This window comes from Homalodisca vitripennis, chromosome 5, assembly GCF_021130785.1.
Source record: "Homalodisca vitripennis isolate AUS2020 chromosome 5, UT_GWSS_2.1, whole genome shotgun sequence".
NCBI lineage: Eukaryota > Metazoa > Arthropoda > Insecta > Hemiptera > Cicadellidae > Homalodisca > Homalodisca vitripennis.
Window position 1 is genome coordinate 147042875 of NC_060211.1, and position 23843 is coordinate 147066717.

At 31.1% G+C, this 23843-nt stretch overlaps 1 protein-coding gene across 50 annotated transcripts in view; it reads right to left on the reverse strand.

Moving 5' to 3' along the window:
• LOC124362991 overlaps positions 1-23843 on the reverse strand; it is a 217854-nt gene that overhangs the window by 13674 nt on the left and 180337 nt on the right. For 44 of the 50 annotated variants that reach the window (XM_046817976.1, XM_046818021.1, XM_046818001.1 and 41 more), the window contains 11 exons: positions 19571-19597; positions 19013-19066; positions 16841-16939; positions 14138-14293; positions 12351-12416; positions 10741-10833; positions 7551-7577; positions 7164-7229; positions 3198-3296; positions 2209-2340; positions 840-929 (listed from right to left, as the gene is read on the reverse strand). In XM_046817976.1, coding sequence (XP_046673932.1) covers positions 840-929; positions 2209-2340; positions 3198-3296; positions 7164-7229; positions 7551-7577; positions 10741-10833; positions 12351-12416; positions 14138-14293; positions 16841-16939; positions 19013-19066; positions 19571-19597 — 909 coding nt within the window. The remainder of the gene's footprint in view (positions 1-839; positions 930-2208; positions 2341-3197; positions 3297-7163; positions 7230-7550; positions 7578-10740; positions 10834-12350; positions 12417-14137; positions 14294-16840; positions 16940-19012; positions 19067-19570; positions 19598-23843) is intronic. The other 6 variants (XM_046818017.1, XM_046818010.1, XM_046818011.1 and 3 more) reach the window with 3 other exon arrangements.

A 23843-nucleotide genomic window follows, 5' to 3' on the forward strand; every position in this document is an offset into this window, starting at 1 on the left:
GCCAACAACTAGTTAGCTCTCTTAAGAGAAAAGTTCGTTTGATAACGCAGAAAGTCTCTTTATCCAAAGCCACATTTCAGTGGTACTTTGTCCGGTTTGGGGGAAAGACCGAGTGATTAGGTCATACTTCAATCGTATTTGTAGAAAAAAATTCGGGTATATTTCTTTTCAAATCAATTAAGAGTAAAATAGTGTCATATACTGCCATAGAATTTATTTATACTAGCTTGCTGGTCCTATTATAGTTATTATAATTCCTCCCCTAAAAATCTAAAATTTGTACTCGAAACATAAGTTCCTGAAAGGTTGGACGAAAATATCCCCTATGTAGGGTAGTTACGTATTTGGCACATACGTGGTTTGATTTTAAAAATCCTCTATTGTGTTGTTCTAGCAGTGGATCTTTCTCTTCAAGGTCAAGGATTGGAGCATGTCTTGCTACAATTTCGAGCAGACTGTATTTTTTATTTTATGAGACATTAGGTTCATTTTACCCACAAAACAAAACTTGATACAGATGTGAGTGACATGCATTTTAATGTGGGACATACTGAAACAATTTAATCTTTCAAGTTGATCGGCTTTCAGTAACTGAATTATCAGTTAACGGTATTTCGGGGTAGAATTAACATAACATGATAAAACACCAGGCAATGAGGATTAACAATAATAAATTAATGAAAATATTGAACCTGTTTCAAATTAAGAAATTGCACTTCGAAAAATCTAGCAGCAGGATCTTTTATTTTGTTGCTTATTTCTTTTTGTCTGCTTATTTTGGTGGCATACGCAATAGTATAGTTCGGCACATAAAGGTGACACAACAAAATACAACGTACCGCTGTCTCGTTGCCTAAGATGCGCCACACTCCATCTTCAAGCTCATTCCTTAAGTCGTCTAGGGCCTCAATGACCGCGGGCACATTCTCCTATATAAAACCGTCGGCAGTGAGCGACAAAATATACCAGGGACTGTTAAGATACTACGCTAATATATTATTACCTTATGTTAATGGACTGAGTGTCAGCGAAACTAATCACTCAAAGTGCTGGAAACTTTCAGGTCTGTATGTCTATCTGTCTGTCCGCCAACTTGTCTGTTTTCCGCTGCATGTATCAAGAACAAATTAAGTCATGAAGATCATGACTTTTGCATGTGATGCCATTTTTACATAGGCAACGTCGTGTGACTATAGGTATGTGAACGAGCCTATCCACGCTTACAATGGTTACGACAATGTTAACAATCCGAAGAATACCTCGAGAAAAATTTCATCCTTAAACTTGAAATTGTGAATGAAATGTTTACATAGACATGACTGGGATCGATGAAGGTGCATGATTATACGCTGTATGAGATTTGACTGAGCGTTATTGAAACATGTTAATAAGTAGGCTGACAAAATTTAAGTAGTGTGCCTGGGACTTTTAAGATGTATTTTGTATTTTATTAGCTGTCTTTCTTTCTATCTGTTTGCATGACATCTCCAAAAAGACTTGAGCAAAGTCTGTTATGTGACACGTAGTGTAACGTACTAGTGCTTTGTAATATGCTGTAATAAATAATTGAGAGACTCAAAGGATGCAATTAATTGCTATATGTTCCTAAACCTAAATATCGATATACAACTCTATAGAAGCAAAAATTTCTGATATAATGTCAGATATAATTCAGAATTTGATATTTCATTCAGCTTGGGCGTGGTGAATCTATTTTAATTTGTTATTAATGTAATTATACTTGCTTTACCAATTCAAATTGGCGAAAAATTTATTTAAACATTGAAGAATTTAGAAATGAGATATATCTACGTATAAAATGTTTTATGCACTGGGTTTTTTTGTAAAACAACTAATTATATAGTTCAATACATTTTAATTTTCAAGAAACCACTTCTTCTAAATCACAATAACTGAGATACAATAAAACAACCCACAATCAACCTAGAACACAGGTTCAATATTTTACTGCAAAATGATTTCTATCGAATACAAAGACCGAACTTTAAATTCAAATCAATATCAAAGGGCATCATAACATTTCGAAAATTCTTTTAATATTATTTATTAAGTTATAGGCTATTGACAGGTTAGTCGAAATTCTGGAAACGCTCGTAGTTATCGACATTTCATACATTTTAGATAATTTTTAGTGGTGATATTAGTATATATGTGGCATTATCCTCAAGAGTACATATATTCACTTACCGCAGCTACAGGACTGGATCTCCTTGGAGGTGGACAAGACCCGCCGTAAGGAGAAGAGGATCTGTGACGTGCGCGTGAAGGGCCACCGGCAGGAGGACAAGACCCGCCGACAGGAGAACTTGGAGGAAACGCCTGTAACACCACTAAATATTATTCGGCTAGTCATAATTTTTACAATGTATAAATATTTCAGCAGCTGATTATTTGATTAAATGACATAATCTTGCATTGAATTCTCACCATTGTCATTTGTATGTCACGGATTAGAGAACATGATATAAAATCGCAATAGCGTAATTTGGTATCATTCGCCAACACTTTGCACATATAAAATATGGAAGGAATGAAAAATCTTCCATTTCGAATCACTGTACTGAATTTGGACACATCATCGTTAATACAAATTTACAATTATTAAAATAAGTTAAAACACAACACGCTTGAATGCTTGAAAAGCATTTTATACAAAACAATTCAAGAAAAACTTATCAATACTGGTGACGGACCTTTTGAAAATTCAATTCTACTCTCATCTAAATTTATAAGAAAATTAAAATGAAATTCAATTTAAATATTAAATACTGGTTAACCATAATTCCAAATCCATTACCACACGCTATTTTTATATTTATTCTTTAGAGGAATGGAAATATTTATTCATTTTTTTCCCTGACGATGGAATCTTTGATTTTGAATTTCGTAATTAAAATTTTAAAAACTATCGAAAAGAAAGGCATATGAACTATAGAATTTTATCTTTGCTGTATCTCTTGTAGTTTACAAGATCTCTTCAGTGTGCATACAATTTGGGACATACATTATAGTTTAGCTACAACCTAGAAAAATATATAAACAAAATGTAAATTGGGATTTTTTTGCACTATTTTTTGTTATGTATATTATAGTAATATTTTAAAGTAAATTATTAAATTATAATAATATTTTATAATATTTGACTGGTGATTCAAATACATCAACTATAGACTTACGCTGGCAAATAGTTCTTCATTACATGAGTCGTCCAGAGTACACGAGATATCTGCTCGGCGCATCATTTTATAAGTTCTATTCGTTGCACCTTCTGGGCTCTGTTAAATCAATCATATAAAACATAAAATATACGTTTTTGCATATAATTTCTAATAATATATTATATATATATATATATATATATATATATATATATATATATATATATATTATATATATATATATATATATGTTTAACATGAAAAGTATAGCTATATGAATCACCAGCTAATGGATAGCATTTGTGCTTCCTTCTTAGATATAAATTGGGTTCTAAACTTAATTTTTAAGCCCTTAGTTTTGAACAGTAGAAAATGTTTCTTAAAGATCTATTTACAAGTTGTTTCCTTTAGGTCACTTATATAGTAGTTTTTTTTCGTATTTCAAAGTACCAACTTACCTCACTTACCGCAAATTTCAATTTATAAAACAAACAATAAACTACTAAACATGCATAAGTTTCCGATCCTTAACTAAATAGGTTCAAAACGAGTTGATCAAAAAATAAAAATGATTGGTCTCAGATTACGGAGATACTCAAAAAGGCTTCAAATATGAGAATTCTGTAAAGGAATGATTGATAGCTTTTCCTTTCCCATATAGATAATGTTAAGGTTGAAATTAAAAATTATGTCCAGCATTCATACGATACAATACTATATCAGTTGAGAGTTCTCAAGTGACAAAAATGGACACTGTGTAAATGGTTTGGAAGAAATTTTGGCATTAAAGCAGTAGTCCATGAGATTTTATATAATTTGATAATGTAACTGGATTGCAAAAAAAAAACTAAGTTATACGCTAACATCAATAATTTAACACCACAAAAACAAGTTTATTACAAATTCAGGTTTTCTTTTTGTGCAACGTATCCAAAGCGTCTCATACTAAAACGATAATTCTAGCGTTTCGAGAAAAGTAGTGTATTTCAATCAGCAATGACAGACATATTAAAATACTTTTAATATAAATCACAATATTGCAAACTAAGACTAGTCAATGCTGTCAATACTATTTTAAAATTGCTATAAACTTATACAAAGAATGATAACAAATTATGATATGTGCACCTAACATACACGAAATTGGCGTTTTTTAATATTGTAACACGGAATCCCTACAATAGAGAATCAGAGATAGAATACGGATAATTTTAATGAATGTTGATAGTATTTGTATCACCAAGGAAATAGGATAATCTGGCGTTCAGAGATCAGAGAGCTAGAGCTTGCACTGAATTGTACCAGTTTTACAGATATTTAGACATATACCCCTGACATAAATTATTTAAAGAAATCTTTTTAACTGTTGGATTGCTGTTGATTTTTGTGTCATATTTGTTGTCCACGAATCTGACAATAATTCAAAAGCTCTATGGACCATTATCAACTCAGAGATATCATTAAAGAAGACTTCTAACTCTTTAGCAAAAATCCAAATAGAAGGAATAATGGAAAGTGATTCTGCCATTTTAATAGCAGAACGCCTTAATCAATACTTGTCTCAAATAACAGATTTAACCCTTAAGAATAATAGGAATCGACTTCAAAATTTAGTTTCAACTGGCTCCCCAAACATCCAATATCACACTGTTCAACCATTGCTCAACTTTGCATCAACCACAAGGGAGAAAATGAAAGTGATTGGCTCGCCTTAATCTAAGCTATCATGTGGTATGGATGAAATACCAGAAAAATTAGTTAAACACTGTGCACACCAACTAGCCAATCCACTTATAAGCATAATAAATAAATCTTTCAGTACAGGTCAGTTTCCCTCTCTTCTCTAAACTTTCAAAAATATACAATAAACACAAAAAAGGCTCCACAACTAGAGCTGAAAACTATAGTCCTATTTCTCAACTCTCTACTTTCTCCAAGATAATTGAGAAAATTGCACTTTTAAGAATGCTGAAACACTTAGAAGAAAAAGATCTTATAACCAAAAACAATATGGTTTTTTAAATGGCAAATCAACAGCCAGTGCCTTAACAAGCTTATTTGAATATATTCTGGATGAGTTAGAAGAAAATAATCATGTTGCAGTTGTGTTATTGGACTATAGTAAAGCTTTTGACTGCTTGGGACATGACTTTATTATAGAAAACCTCACATCCCTGGGCTTTAAAGGAAGATCTAAAAACTGGATAAAAGACTATCTCAGAGGACGTAGTCAGATTATAGAGATTCAGAACACATAAAATTGCTATAGAACTACATTCAGATCCAAACCAAGGCCAATAAATATAGAAATCCCTCAGGGCTCAGTATAAGGACCCTTATTTTTTGTGCTTTTTACGAACGACTTCCCTAATCAGTGACTACAATATTAAAAATATTATGTTTGCTGATGACGCTACTCTGCTTATAAAAAATATAACAGCACACGGACTTAACTGTGAAATAACTAAAACAACTAAAAAAGCACTCCAGTACTGAATTCAGAATGCCTTGGCAATAAACCCATCCTAAACAACTCAATTAAATTTTAGCAGAAGACTTGAACCTATACCCAATATCAATAACATCACAGTGGTGGACAAATCCAAACTATTAGGTTTAACTATTGACAAAGATCTATCCTGGAATGAGCATATTCAAATATTGCGTAAAAAGCTTGGATCTGGTATTTTTGAAGTGCGTAGGATAAAATGGATAGGGGGGCTGGACACTGCAAAAGTAGCCTACTACGCCCTAATAGAATCCCACATTCGGTATGGTCTAATAGTTTGGGGTGGCACTTCTAAATAAAACCTTAACAAAATCCTAATACTTCAGAAGAAAGCAGTGAGGACACTAGCAGACCTTAGTCCATTAGAGAGTTGTGCAGAAGTGCATATAAATCACTTAAGCTTTTGACGGTTGTGTCTTTATATATACATGCAGTGGTCATGTACACAGACCAAACAGACTTTGCAAGAGGAGGTGATGTACACTACTACAGCACTCGTAGAGCTAAAGATTATATTCTACCAGCACATCACACCACTAAATACAGTAAGAAACCCTCATACATTGGACGCAAGATCTACAACTCACTCCCTCTGGATCTGAAGAATCTTACTGGAAGACAACTCAAAAATCAACTCAAGACTGGCTGGTGCAGCGACCCTTCTACACCCTAAATGAATATTTTGACTTAGTAAATGACTCAAACAAGACTTTTTAAATCAAGACTCAACTTTGTAATGTCCAATTTCACTTTTATAATGTATTGCTTTGTAAGCTTGACGCCATGTTATTTCTTGAAGAAATTAACAATAAAGAATTCTTTGATTTGATTTAATCACAGCTTAAACCCTGAAACACAACAACTTTAAAATACGCAGCAGGTTACAAAATAAAATAATAAAAAATCATTTTACTTATTGCCTGTTTAAATATATCTTACTTTTTATTAAACTTTTGTCCTAACTGTCATGTATGGATCAAAACAATGTATAGCCTTTCAAAATGTTGATAAGTATCAAAAATATGGTTAGTAACTTAGGAATTGTTGAGTTATACAAATAATCTTATATATGGCGAGAAGTTTACAAGACCTAAAACTTGGAATTTTAATACTTTTAACGTTCTGAAATTCATTTAAGTTCATGAAGTTCATTCCGATTCATAAATTAAAATCTTTTAATTAGGAATACTACTTTTTGAACTTGAGATAATATATTATATTGAAGTACATCATTAGTGGAAATAGTTTCAAGTGGTTTAAAAAATACAGACATTTTAAAGCTATGAAAAATAAGGTTACAAAGACGCAATTTCTCTGTTGTGGTATCAACTAAGAAATCACCTTGTTTTTGTTCACGAGAACAACACGATCACAAGAACAATATTGCACAGCTATTCTAAATTACAAGGTATCCTATTAACATACAATACATCCTATCCCAAATTTAGAAATTGCATTAAACAATAAGTACGTACCGACTCGTAACCAGTGGACCAGCTTCCATCTTGCGCGCCAAACGACGAATTCATTTCCTCGCACTCCTGTTTTATAAACAAAAAATTATGTACGTCAAAGCCACCTCAAGAATATGAATACATAAAATAAAATGCTATGGTTTCTTTGATGTAAACTTGATCAATGCAATGCAACTCATTTTATATAGTTATGAATTATTATAAGGTATTAAGTAAATGTAAAATATTCCATTGTATATTACTGAACAAATACAATACATCACTCTGTGTTCAACCATAATTTTCGTATTTAGATGCAAAGCGATATAATTAAATCTTTAATCTGCATAGAAAACAATAAAGTATGTATATGTAATAACATTATTACTGAGTAACTGAATTACTTACCGAAGATTCACTGCCATCATTTAGCCTCTGTTAAACAATCAGAGAAAAACAAAATTAGAATGAATAGTCTTATTTTGTGTTTGATTTTAAAATCGTGTTTAATAATAACTCGTCATTGATATCAAAAACCACTAAAAAATATTGCTATATCTCATGGTTTTATCAACCTTAAATTTTATACTAATTACCATTTACATATTTATCATAAATTTACCATTATTAATTTTATTTACATTTGTTCCATATCCTGTGAATTCCTATCACTACTAATCTTAGAAATAACAATGAATTGCAACATGTGTTACTTTGCTCTAATCTTGAGAACGGCTAGAGTAATGTGGCTAATTCTTTTTATAAAATATTCCTTTAGATCTGATATGAAGCAAAGATCTTAAAAGTTATCTAATTTTTTTAAAAATTGTAATATTTATGTTTCATAATCAAAATTTAACTGACACTAAGCAGTTTTTCACGCTCTCAGTTGAAGTTCGTCCAGTATACACAAAAATTTGCGTACAATTAAAATTTTAAAACAGTTTACTGACACAGCAGACTGAACAGATAATTATGATCAGTAGTAGTTTAGATATCAAACAAAGGATGTGAATGTTTTTACACAAGTACTCTAAACTGTTGAGCTTCCTTGGCACTATTATGATATGGCATTTTAATAGTGGCTTAAGAAAATAAACATAGAAATAAACACTAAAATGCATCTACGATACATTCTTTCCCAGAATACAGTTCAAAAAACAACAAAACTTCTATGACTCAAAACCATATAAACGATTATTTTGAAATGTTGCATGAACTTAATATGGATTTTCCCTTTCACGTGAGGTAAATAAGGTTTCTATTTCCTAACACCAGTTGAGATGCTTTGATAAGTATTTAAAATAAACAAGCAATCTGATCGACCCCTGACTGCTTTCTAATATATTTTGGGTCAATTAATCATTAACCTATTCCTTGATGATAATTTCCTTCGTAGTCTCTAGCTACAGCAAACGAGAAAGACTGGCATTGATTACTTACTGGAAATCATCCAAATAAGTTCCTCAATCACATTTCTGAGCAAAAACTAAAACTTTTATTGTAAAACTTTCCACAAAATTTTTATGTATATCATGCAACGTCAAGACATCCCTGTGGTAATCAAACTTCTGTTTGGTGAGAGTAACATTTTTAATAATTAGCAATGCATTTTTGGATTTAGATATGTCAAACTGAAGAAGAAGTGCAAACATTTGTAATTTTATAACAATTTCTTTTTGAGGTTTTTCTGAATTCTACCCTATTTAAATCTAAAAGAATTTAAAATGAACGTTTAATTTTTTAACTATATTTTTTAATGACTTTAAATTGCTTCAATAATTGATTACTATTAATTTATTTGTACATGCTAGGGCATGCTCTTCAAATAATATAAATCTAACTGTTCATTTAATAACCTTTGATCCCACATTATATGTAATCATTATTGTAATCATTATGTGTTCATTTTATCGTTAGCATTAAATTAATTTTGAATTGATTTTACCCATACCTCACCTCTACTTTTGTGCCTTCTTCATAAGGTGTAGGATCATTTTCAGCCAAAGGAAAAAAATTAATACAAATCAACCATTTTTTGAGTTGTTTTATCCTTTTACTCCCTAATGGTTGTTCATTATCATATCTCTGATGTTCTACTGTTTCTTCTCTTTGTTTTCAATTGTCAATGTAAATTACTTTCTTCAATATACATTTTGAAGTTCTGGTTTTCAACTCTTAGATTTTCTTCTTAGTTTTTAATTTTGGAAGTCAGGATCATTGCAGTTGAGATGTCTATTAATTTAATTATTAAAGAGAGAAGGAAGAAATAGAATTACAATACCTTCAACTGTGTACCCGATGTAATGAAAATGAAAGTCTAGACTCTAGAGTAAGTGAGAATGTTAATGCCAAACTGTGAGGATTAAATTTGGTGGAAGATGAAGATGTACATACGAGTGTATGAAGTGACCACAGGAGAAAACTTAGCAAAAAGGAACTTTAATAAGGAAAAATATAATTTTCGTGTGCTCAAAGGAAATAACAAAGGGATTTTCTGTGACGTGAGCAAGCAATAAAGGATGCAGAAGGAATTTGAACGTCACATATGTTAACATGATGAAACAATAATACGATATAGAAGAAATAAACGATGAATGGAAAATCATCGCAAGAAGTTGTCTGCCTGAAGAGGTTAAACATAGATGATCTCTAGTATCTGACTGAAGAGTTGGGAGATATGTTTTTACAATAGGTACAGAGATTATAGGATCGAGAATATTTTCGCTCCTATAATAAAGACTTCAATAAACCAGAATATAATATAATTGGTAACGTCATTTATTCAATGCAACTTCGAAACACAACACAACATTGTAAAAGATTGCAATTGCAAGAACTGCCAACAATGCTTAGCTGTTTGTACATCTATCTTGATTCTGCTAACTCAGCTGGCCAACAATGCTCATGTGTTTATATATATTTCGATTCTGCTAACGTACGCTCAGCTGCCCAACAATGCTCAGCTGTCCAACAATTCTCAGTTGTTAACATATCTATTTCGACTCATTCTAGAACAGGGGTTACTGAATTACACATTAAAGCACTAAGTTTGGGAATCCTCCTCCGTAGACTAATGGTTATAGTCTCGGCTCTCTAACCAAGAGATCACGGGTTCAAATCCCGGGGAGGTCCAATCATGTACTTAAAAAAATTTAAAAAAATAAAAACCGGTGCGCTTCGAAGCTAGCATAGCTGTCGCTGAGGTTTAAATAAGATTAAAAAACAATCCTACTGAATAACGTACCTACGTTGAGAAAAATATTGAGGTTGCAGAAGAGTAAATGAAGGGTAGGCATGGCATACAAGTCCAAGACAAGCTACGTAAACAAACACTTAAGCCGAATATTTCTCTTTTGACATGGCCTTCCTTGTAGCCTCTATTATTTCCTATATTTTTCCACTTCTTCCTCCTACATATCTCTTCAAGTACTCTAAAAAACCAAAAACCTAATAGCCTTGTCCAATTTCAGTTTTACAAAATGAAACGTTATATATCTATATTACCTATATTATATACATATATTATTTAATCAGAATCAATGTGCCTTGAATGTATACGCTTAATTATGCTAAATAAGTTGCTAAATACGCTTACACGGCGTGGCCAGGACAAATCTGCTAAAGGCCTTGCTGATGGAGTAGACTCTGTACGACAGAGTCCCGAAGGGCCCGCGACAGGGGAGTATGCCTATAACATCAAACGTATTATAAACGTAATATTAATTATATAATTACAACTATTGCATCTTTAAAGTCTAACTTATCTATTTGTTTTATTCACTCTAGACAATAAAAGTGTATTAGTTTTATTTAGAATTATTCATTATCCATGTAAATTCTTTCAATTGTTCTAATTTGCTTGTGTCTTTAGCTACATAACTAGCAATATAGATCATAATGTATAACCATAATTAACTCGTATGTATAAAAAAGTGCTATAAAAATGTTCTGTTTACTTGGAATATAACTAACTTAATTGTAAACTGGGTATATCCTAAGAGATCGCATTTTACATAAATAAGTAATGTTTACAAGATATGAATTAAATTTGAAATATAATACAAATACCCAAACAAACCCACACACCTACGTATAGCCTCATTATTTTTGTATTTAAACTACTAACGATATAAGTAAGTATATGAACTGTTAATAGAACAATGAAATACGTATTACTATTTATAGTATCTATGTAATATTGCATAAAACGTTGTTTTATTCATTAATTAGTTCACTTATTAATATTTATTCTAAGAAAATTATGGACAAAGACAATGTTTTATCGTAGTACTTTACCTAGTAGTTACCCGACCTATATAAAAATATGTTAATTTCTTAAACTAAAAAAGTTTTATTTTTAATATACCTAACAATAGTAAAATTTGACATTTTTGTTTAAATGAACTGAGTATAGGTAATAAGTATTTTGTATTAGCACTTTGTAAGACACTTTTGAGGAATTTTAGTTTACAAATACACGGAATTAAATACTGTACTTATAGCGTTCTTAAAAAATACAAAATATAAATTATTCACGATACGTAGGTGTGGATTAGGACCGATTTAAGTGTAACTATATGTTTAAAAAAATACTGTAATTAATATTTTGATAAATATGTTTAACGATTAAAACGCAAAATTATCCTGATTATCTTCGAAATGCTCCAATTTCATGATGTAAAAATTACCGGCTGGAAATTCTAACCCAATTTTCATGGAAATACGATATGCAAATATGGTTCGTGTGTGTGTGTGTGTGTGTGTGTGTGTGTGTGTGTGTGTGTGTGTGTGTGTGTGTGTGTGTGTGTGTGTGTGTGTGTGTGTGTGTGTGTGTGTGTGTGTGTGTGTGTGTGTGTGATTCTAAAATTCATTGAAGGGCAACTAGAATAGTATAGATACACCATTAGGTTGCCTACATTAATGTCAAAGTTTATTTTTTAAACATAAATTTCTACATCTAAAGAATTTTTGTAGAAAATATATTTATACATATTTATAAATGCTAAAAAGACGTTTTTTTATTAATGCTAAAAAGGCATAAATAGTCAAGGCGTCTGTTTTATTTTACATCGTCTACTAAGAAATTATCTTGTCTTTGCTCACACGCTAGCAAGAACAATATTACATAGCTGTTCTAAATTGCATGCTGTCCTATTAAGTATAATACAATTCTACAATCATAAATCTTAAACAATAAGTACGCACCGACTCATCTCCTGTCGACAAGCCTCCGTCTTGCGTGCCAAATGTAGAATCCATTCTCATGCACTGCTGTTTTGTAAAAATATAAACACAAAATAATAATAAAATTCTCGGTTTCTTGTAAAACAAATAACTTAAATGTAAACTGGATATATCCAAAGATAAAAATTTCATGAATTATACATTTTTGTAAGGTATAAGTTATTAAAAATAGAGTTTTCACTCTTTCATATTTGTTACTTATACATCTAGAATAAAGAATCAATGTTATTTTAATTATTTTCAATACATTTTCATTTTTTTATAAATAATAAATATCTCTGTACAAAATCAGATAAATTTTCTTTGACATTCAATTCAAACACTTGGAAACTCTTCCTGTTTAAGTATAAATAGATATTTTCTTCCTTTTATTTAAGGGCAGTAATATTTAAATCTAATAATCGCTATAATAACAGTTAGTTATTTTCAGTTTCTGATCTCATTTCACTATTTTATATATATTTCAGTATTGTTGGTGGTACACATCAGGTGGCAGTTAGTAAGAGCAACAGCATATCACAGTCCTGGTTAAATGTACGGAAACGGGTAATTTTAGATAAAGATTTCAAGTACGAATCAAGCAAGAAATTCTGGCAAAAATCCCTATTCTGTTTCTCTATCTTTCTACCACCTGCCTGTATATATGTGTTTTCAGCTGAATGTCCCAAACTGAGTCATGGGCATATAGCTAAGCCCATCTACGCTTACAATGGTTATGATAATTTCAGTTATCCGCAAAATATCTTGAGAAATATTTTATCCTTACAGTTTAAAATTGTGCATGAAACTTTTATATAAACAAGAATGAGTTCAATAAAGGTTAATGTCTCTCTACTGTATGAGATTTGACTGAGCATCGTTGAAACGTATCACTCGATAGGTTGAAAAAATATCCTAATGTGCCTGCGATTATTATAATTTGTTTTGTGTTTTGCTGCCCAACTGTCTTTCCATGTATTCGCTTGCCATCTCTAACAAGACTTGAGCAAAGTCTGTTAGGTGACACATAGTGTAACGTACTATATACGAGTACCGTGTTAAATAATTGAGAGACTCAAAACATGCAATCAACTTCTATAGTTTACTAAATACAAATATTGATATACAATTCTATAGAAGCCAAAATAAAGCTCAGAAATTTTATTTGGCTAATAATTTGTATGAAACTACCAAATTTGCATGAAAATATATTCGGTATTTTATACTATATTTATATTGGGCCTGGTAATAACATTTTTATTTTTATTATAAAAATTATATTTGCTGTACGAAATTCCAAATACCAAAAATTGATTTATTAATTGAAGAATTTACTACTGAGATAAATCCACATATACGTTTTTTATTGTCTACTTTTTTTAAATAAGTAACTCCACATATTGTTCATACATATTTAAATTTCCAAACATTTTTTCCAAATCACAATAACTCCGATTCAACAAAACAAATCACAATCAATCTGCAATTAAAAATATCGGTTCATGATTTAACTGCAAAATCAATTACATACAAAGGCCTAAATTTAAACTCAAATAATTATCAGAGGACATCGTAACATCTCGAAAATTCTTGTAATACTAGTAAATAAGTTATAGGCTATTGTCAGGTTTAGTCGAACTTCTGCAAACGCTGGTAGTTACTATCTACATTTCATCATTCTTAAATTTCACACATTTTAAATGATTTTTAATGATGATATTAGTATCCATGTGACACTATCCTCAAGAGTACATATTATATTCACTTACTCCGACTTCAGGACTATCTCTAGGGCAGATCCTTCTAGGGCGCGCGGCAGGACAAGACCCACCGTAAGGAGAAGAGGATCTGGCACGTGCGCGTGAAGGGCCCCCGGCAGGAGGACAAGACCCGCCGACAGGAGTACGTTCACGTGCAGGAAACGCCTGTAACACCAATCAATCAATATTTACTGCAAAGACATGATTCACAATATCAAAGTATTAAATCTAAAATTTGGTACATTCTCACCACATCAGGATCTCACTTAAACAATTCAACAGTCCTGCAACTTACATCAATTCTCCAATTTTCCACCTACATCGCTGAAGTCAATCTTCTGATTGGGCGATCTCCTAGTCAAACCCAAAAGACTCGGTAACATTATAAAAAGCTTGCGACACTAAATAGCGTTTCAAACAAGTTTTCAAAATCACGTTGGGTGTTGAGACATACTTTATCCATTTGAGCAATTTGTTGATGAATTGAACACCTGCTTGTGAGGGCACATGTTCGTAAACTATGTTTTGTATCTACCATTGGTAGTCCCCCTGCCTGTGGTCTCATACCATTGAACGTCTTAGCCAGTAGTCATAGCACATTTAGACATACAGGAGAGAGTTGTTTCGAAAATGTAGAGACTTAGCAGAGTCAAGACTCTCTGAAATTCAAAAGAGCGAGTTTTGAAATTTGAAAGCTTTCATCTGCTGGATTGTTGTACAGGCACCCCACAATACCAATCAGGGGAAAGGTAAAGGTAAAGTGGGGATAAATCAAGCCATAATACGCCGTCATCAGAACCTGATTCGGTCAATACTTGGCTAATGACTTCAAAACATAAATACCTCAGGATAATTTGGCGCAAGTATAATCAATGTAATCTTTCCCTGTCAACCCTCGATCTAGGTGTATTCCAGTCTATTGCTGTAGACTTCTTCCATAATTAAATCTATCCACATGATGGCTGGACCACATTTTGGGTATATATGCCGCAGAGTAAAGTTAATAACATTAGATTTCGGTGTGTATGTTTTTTATATTAAGGATGATGAAATTTTGAACGCAATTGTGAATCACTACCTATTATTCTGCTATTCGTTGTTGTTTACAATATATAAATATGTCACCAGCCAATTAGATTTAAAAGAAGGCTACACTAGACACACAGGTATTTTTTTCAATTCATTGTATAACTTGTTTCTTTGAAAGTGATATTCTATAGTTAATGTAAAGATATCATCCTATATAGAATTTATAATTCGTTTAATTAACCTAAACAACACTTGATAATTCGTCAGCCGATGGATTAAATAATTCGACACATCTAAATACTAGTCTAGTACAGCCCACTGTTCCCATTTATGTCACAGATTAGGGTACGAATCTCGATGTAGTAATTCGCTGGTTATATTATAACAGACATGTCAAATAAAACTCATTTCATCATTCACTCATCAAATGTTACAGGTCTACAAAATAAATCTCATTCACACTGTGTGCCCATTACTAGCAAGTAGTCTTAACTTTAGATTTATTATTTACACATATCGTATAACAAATCAATATATGTATATTCTGTGATAGCGAATATGTCATTGTTGACAAGTCTACAATAATTTCTTGAATAAAACTCATTTTTGTGATTCCTCATTACATATTAACGGGCGTAACTACAGTGGTAATGAACTTACCTCACGTGTATCACAAGCTGTGAGAAAAACTTATCCTTCATAATAGGCAAGTTTTACACCACTCTTGTTTCTTACATTGAATAAATACAAATAGATAGGTATATAACTTGTTATTAAATTATTAAATTTTAGATATAAACATATATCTGAACTATAGCATACTTTGAAATAAATTTAACGTAATTCGGTTTGTTATTTTAGATTTCCCCTCCATGGAGACCACTTATCATACTGCAGCCATCTCATTTCAATATTTCATCAATATATTTCATTAAATATTTCTGTTGCAACTTTCCACTACAACATAAAATCACAGCACTACGCCGGTGTAAATGTAGGGGGATGGGGTTTTTAAGATCGATTTTAAATTTAGGTATGTTATTTCAATAGGCACTTTTGAATTATACGATAGTATACTCTACTAATAATACCCACTCATGATAATTAATGTATGCTATAGTTGAAATGTATTGAAAGGTGGAGAGATCCAAATATTCAAGTACGTAACCTCATTTAATATTATTAGATATATTTTAAAAGCTATAATTTATAGAATTTGTATGGATAAAATGTAAAAAGCAAAACTAAATGTTAATACTCCCACAATAAAAAAATACTTTAAAATAGTTAGAAATAATAACGTACAAAAATGAAGTAAGTGGAACATCTTAATGCATTATAATCTCGGAAGTTGGATATGAGTGAACAAATTGGTGAGACTTTACAAAACATATTTATATAATATCGCGGTAATTGATATAGTGGATAAAAGACAACATTACTAGTATTAAAACATTGATAAAGAATTTCTTAACTAAAATAAAAATTGCATGAAAAAATACAACTGGTACAGGGCACAAAATTGGTTTTGTTATAAACTGTAAAAATAAAGAATCTATATGTAAACTGAGATATTTCTACATTATTCTTTGTTATAGATATTATAGTAATGTTTTAAAGTAAATTATAATAATATTTGGTAATACTGGGTCAGTGATACAAAGACATCAACTCTAGACTTACACTCGCAAATATTTCTTCATTACATGAGTCGTCCAGAGTATTATAGGAATCATCTGGTTCGCACATCCGATAAGTTCTATTCGATCCATATTCTAGGCTCTAGAAAAAAATCAGACATATAAATATATATTGAGAAGATATATTTTGCATTACACTCAATTTCGTGTTATTAAAATTGCGGCCTTTATGAAGTAGTATAAAGGTCACCCTTATTCCAAGGTCCCTTATTCCCTTATTTATTTTACAAATAATGTAATCTTTGGTGAAATTTGAGAACCTAACCTGTTGTAGGCTTGTAACATAGCTTACATTGCCATGACTATTGACTCAAATCTACTATTAATTGTTAATCTAACATAACATAGCATAATAATAAATTTATTTCCAAATAACAAAAATAATTAGAACAAATCCAATAGTAATACAATAATTCAAAAGTAATACAATAATTCAAAATAAGGTAAACATTACGTAGCATATAAAAAAACATAACATAGCATATACAAAACAAAAATGGTTTGCTCAGGCTGACCACGATTACACTTACCAGTTAATTAAAAGGAAAAATACAATGAACAGGATTTTTATTGGTTGTTTTTGGAAAATGAAACCTCCAAGGCAAAGCTGGTTGGAGGCAATAACGTGTACTTATTAGATAATAAATTTCCATCAAGTAATACAGGACTCTATATTCCAGTCTATTGACCCAACTCCCTAAGAATTAAATTAGTAAATGAAATTTTAATTCTTATAAAAGATATTATAAAATTATATAAAAAATTTATTAAGTAGGCCTCATTGAACAATATAATGTGAAAGACTTAATAAAAAAGTTCTAACTTGAGTTATCAAAATTAACCCCTTTAACCAAACGTAAGTATCGAGAATAAAAACATTAACATTAATAAAAAAAAACTCCGACCTATACTCAAGCACAAGAATTTTACACATATTTTACAATAGAATATCATCAATATGCATCCTTATATTCACTAATACAACTATGAACATGTACACATACATATTTTCAATACACACATACATTCACATTACACTTGCATATTCTCAAAAAAATGCACACACACATACAAATAGTACAGAACAATTTATAAAAAATCACAGTAATTGTAGAAGTACTTTTTCAACTTTGGATTTCAAATAGTAATCCATCTATATCTTGTACTGTGATTAACCAATCTTTGAGTTTTCTAATAAATTTGTGTGAAGTATCTAAAGTTTTTATTTCGTTAGGCAATCTATAGAATATCAGAGGGGCTAAAAAGTTATATGTTTTAGTGAAAAAGGTTTTTGATGGTCTAGGTACAACCACACCAACTATATCTAACCCTAACTGCTAATAAGCGATTTATTATTACCCATAAGTTTGCAACTCCTACAACTTGGATTATTCGCATTAAGAACATTCATAAATTTTGAGTCGTTCATTAGGTCTACCAAAAGGTACGTGAAATTACATTTTTTTTAAGTCGATCAATAGTAAATATAGTTCTAGGTGGCTTACAAAATAGATTTAGAGCTTTTGCTGAACTATAAAAAATAATATAAAAAGCTAATATATATTTTTACATTTCTTTTTAATTTTATATACTTAGATTTAGATCAATTGCTGCAAATGAATACATACTGTTACTAAGAAAATTAGTTTACCATTATATTAAAATTTTAAGATATTCCCATTTAATTAACACTTGTGCATATCTACTTAAATACTTTTTAAATTAAATTGTTTACATTGAATAACGTTCTGCGAATGTTTACCTGTAGACTTTTAGAATTCGAAGTTTAAACGTTCATTGAAGAATAACTAGTGTATTGCAGGCATTGCTTTTTGTTACTTACGTTAATAACTAAATTTTGTTTTAAAACAACTATTTCTACATCTAAGAATATTAATAAAATTTGAATGTATAGATATATATATATATATATATATATATATATATATATTTACTTATATATAACTGTGACGTACTCTGGATATTTCAATGCTAAGAAATAAATAGACTTACATAATCAACTAAGAACTTATCTTGTCTTTGTTTACACGATCGCAAGAGCAATACTACATAGCTGTTATAGTTTACAAGCTACCATATAGTATTAGTATAATAAAAGTCTAAACTTAAATCTCAATCAATAATAATTACGTACGGACTCGTTGCCGGTCGACCAGGTTCCGATCGACAAATTCAAATCCTCACACTCCTGTTAATAAACATACATTATATTATACAACAAAGCCGCCACAAGAGTTAGAGTTATGTTATTGCCACTATTCCATCTTATAGAAGATGGGCTACTTTACTGTTTATCTCCTCAATATACAACATTATCAATGTAAAATGTTTATTTTCTTGTGTTTTTATGCTTAACTACAATACATTTACAACATTATGCATCCAAAATAATAATACACATGGTCAAATTCTCTGTTTTCTTGAAAATTATTAAATTCAATGTTAAGTGAGTAGATCTAACGCAACTCATTTCATATAATTAAGAATAATAATTATAAGATATTAAGTAGATTTAAAATATTTCATTGTTAATTACGGTCCATATAGAATACAACATTACTTGGTGTACAACCACAACTTTTGTATTACAAAAAGAAACAATAAAAACGATAAAATTTAAAAACTGTATATAAAACTAAATATTATGTACACTATTATCTTGTTATTTATTTATTTATTTACTCGTACTTACCGAAGATTCATTGCCATCATCAAGTCTCTGTTAAACAATCAAAGAAGAGTGAAGTTAGAATTTATACTTTGATTTTTAAACGTTATTTCATATTTGTACATTTAACTTTTACTCAACTTACTATGTGTTTAATAATTCATTCGTTGTTGACATAAATATATCATGTTATTTATTCCAATCTTAAATTTATAAGAAGATAATGCTATTTACAATAGATGTCTACCCTTATTTTTATATCAATTATCAACTACATAACTACTTATATGTCCCATTTATTTATATACAGGGTGATTCATGAAGTTCTCCCCCCACTTCTACAGCACATTGTACTAGTAAAAATAATGAAAAAAATGTTATATAAACATAGGTCCGAAAACGCTTCGTTAGCGAGTTACAGCTGGCGAAAGATTTTCGCCTGAATTCCTGGGTAAAGAGTAAAATAAAGCCATGCTGAACTTTTGGAAAGGTTAATTAATTAAGTAAGAAATATCGTGGATTCTTATGTATTTTTTTACCTGATAAAGCTAAATAAAATAGGTTTGAGAACTTTACCTGTAGTAGTTTTTGAGGGATTCAGGGTTAAATGCAAAAAATTGGGGCACGAAACAATGTTTTTTTAAGTTTTGATGTACAATAACTTTTGTTAAATTGGTAATAAATACATAAAATCAACAAACATTAATTGTAGAGAATTTAATTCTGAGAAAATTGATATAATCAAAGTTAAAATAAAACAGAAATAAGTACCAAAAAATCGACTTTATTCAGTATAATACATTACTAGTTTTAAGCAAAATTAATCAGGTTGGGCCAACCGTACGCACCTTTTTATAATAGATGTTCGAAAATGAGGCCATCATTAATCAATACATTTTGCAGCACGTTTGTGTATTGCTTTTGTTGCGTTTCTTAATTTTTCAGGACTTCCCTGTAATCTGCACAGCCGAATCCATAATACGGGCAATTAATTCATCACGAGAATTCACTTTTGTCTTGTATTCAATGTTTTTCATCCATCCCCAGATGCAATAATCCAATGGAGATAGATCTGGTGATCTTGGTGGCCAAGGGTGAGGCCCTCCACGACCAATCCAGTGTCCAGGAAATTGATGATTTAAGTAAGCAGAAACGGCACGTGAAAAGTGGGGAGGTGCTCCCGTCATGCTGGAAGTACAAAATTTTGTCTGAGATGTAAAAGGAACATTCTCTAACAGCTGCGGCAACTCGTCTTGAAGGAAATGCAAATAGAACTCAGCATTTAGGCGTCCAGGTAATATGAAAGGTCCAATCAGCCGAATTGTGCAAAAGGCCACACCAGAACATTGACGCTAAATCGGTGTTGAAAGTTCTGTTCCACTACCTCATGTGGATTTTCTTCTTGCCCATGAGTGTTCATTGTGCAAGTTATTGACACCATCCCGAGTGAATTGTGCCTCATCCGTAAACAAAATACGCTTGTAGAGTTGATTATTAATATTCAAAAGTTGCAAAACTCCCAGCGAAGCGGACCATCCCCTAGCTGTAGATGTTGAACCTTTTGTTTATGAAACGGATAAAAATTTGTTTCGATTAAGTGACCTCCACACCGTTGACTGCGAAACTCCTATCCGCCTAGAAATATACGTCGTGTACTTATACCTGGACTGCGATGAAACAGCATTAATAACAATATCATCATCAAGTTGGACAGCTCGTTCATAATTGGTTCTAGTACTTGGTAGTGATCCTGTTTCCCGAAGAGTACGAAAAGTTCCTGAAATTGTTTTGGTATCTGGAATCCTCCTATTAGGGTAACGTAGTTCATATTCTTCTACAGCAGCTCTAGCATTACCATTACAGTAACCCAAAATAAAAAACCATATCAGCGTATTCCTCTGATGTAAATAAGTAAGGCATTTTTTCGCTGAATAAACAATCGAATTATAACTCACAGAAAAATTGCATTTAATAACACGATTCACAGAACCCGATCTCCTGCTGTAGCTTGCAAAACACCACTAATACACAGTTCTAACGTAACAGTACAGAATACCATTGTTGATCAGCTGTTATTCGTGCGGTTACCAACTTAGAAATTAATAAAACAAAAAACTGCATTTCGATGATTAGTAAACAATAATGGGAAAATGTTTGCTTCATTTATTTTTCGAACATTTGATGTAAATTTTATTACCATTACAGTAACCCAAAATAAAAACCATATCAGCGTATTCCTCTGATGTAAATAAGTAAGGCATTTTTTTTCGCTGAATAAACAATCGAATTATAACTCGAATCATAATAGCGAATTAATTGTTGAACAAAGGTGAATCAACAATTAATTCACCTTTGTTGATTTTATGTATTTATTACCAATTTAACAAAGTTATTGTACATCAAACTTAAAAAAAACATTGTTTCGTGCCCCAATTTTTTGCATTTAACCCTGAATCCCTCAAAAACTACTACAGGTAAAGTTCTCAAACCTATTTTATTAGCTTTATCAGGTTAAAAATTACATAAGAATCCACGATATTTCTTACTTAATTAACCTTTCCAAAAGTTCAGTATGGCTTTATTTTACTCTTTACCCAGGAATTCAGGCGAAATCTTTCGCTAGCTGTAACTCGCTAACGAAGCGTTTTCGGACCTATGTTTATATAACATTTTTTTCATTATTTTTACTAGTACAATGTGCTGTAGAAGTGGGGGGAGAACTTCATGAATCACCCTGTATAATTTTCCCATTAAATGTCCCATTATTACATCTATTTATCTTTTTCCTATATCCTACCAATTACCTACCATTCATTTTTTAATTAGAATAAATCTAAACATGTAGTGTTATGGGTTAATCTCTAGAACAGCTTAAACAATGCGGATATTTTTTTTAATATTCGTTGAAATCCTATAAAAAGTATATGAAGAAAATATCTGTAAAATCATCAGTGAATAATTTTTATTCTAAACTAAATTAAAATATTTACGTCTCATAATCCAAAGACCGCTGCTGATACTCTCAGTTGCATTTCGTTAAACAGGCAGAAACATTTGTTTAACACTAAACTTTTAGAACAGTGTTGATCAGTAGTAATACAGATATAAAAAAGCAAATTATAAACTGGTGGTTTTCCTTGGCATTATGATATGGTATTTTAGCATTGGCATAAGAAAATAAAGAAATATGTACAACATCATACCTCAAATATTCATTCTATTCCAGATTACAGACTAAAAAACAAAACATCTTTAACTCAAAATTTTATAAGTGATTATTTTGAAATTTTGCATGAGCTTAAAACGGATTCCCCTCTTATACCGGAAGTAAATATGGCTTTCCTCAGGACCACTTCTCAGTCCTCCGTATCTTTGTATAATTTCTTCGCCGTGATAACGCATCTAACAGACTGGAAATATCAGACCGTAAATATGGAATACGGGCTAGAAGCAACCACTGTGTACCGCAAGTAGGTTTCCGAAACCTACCTATTTGTATTTTCTTAATTGCTGTAACCAGGAAGTCTCAGCTGTGACGTTGGAAATATAGTTAATGAGAAGAAGAAATGCTCCTAAACGTGTAAAAAATGATATTACAGTCATACCCTGATACTCTTAATCACGAACACTTAAATAATATCTATCTGACGTATGAATACTTACGTTTAAAACCTTTCGTAGGAATCAATCATATTACATCATAAGTGCTTTAAAAAAGTTGTATAAGAACTTCGATTTTGAAAAAGGTGCTACTTTTTGAGGTGTACTAAGTTTTATAAGTATTTATAGTGGAATTTTTATATCTATATGCAGGCAACTATTCAGGAATGTAGGAAATTGGGTAGTAAACGTGTTTTAATGAGAAAGGGCGAGGATCCAATCCTGACTCCCTTTGGTTAAGAGGTAAAGGACAGTCACCTTTTTTGTAGGTTATGTGGAACATCGGATAAAATTTGAAAGTGTAAAGGATGAATAAGCTGTTATAGAATAAATACTCTAGTTAGAAGGGAGGCAGAACAATTAGCATGAGTTTACTCACATTTCCGGAACAGTTCATGCACTAATAGAAATAAACGTGAAGTGAGTAAAAGTAACGATAAAGTTTTAGTATTATTGTATGTACAATAAATTCCATAAATAGAGAAATCAAGAAGTGATGCCAGCCACCAATTTGGTGCTTTTAAATTCATTGTTTGATGGTGTCCTACTGCGACAATTGATAAAGCTGTAACAACGAGAGCAAAGGCAAACGATAGGCCACAGTTATACTAAACATCATTCAGAACCGATTTTGGAA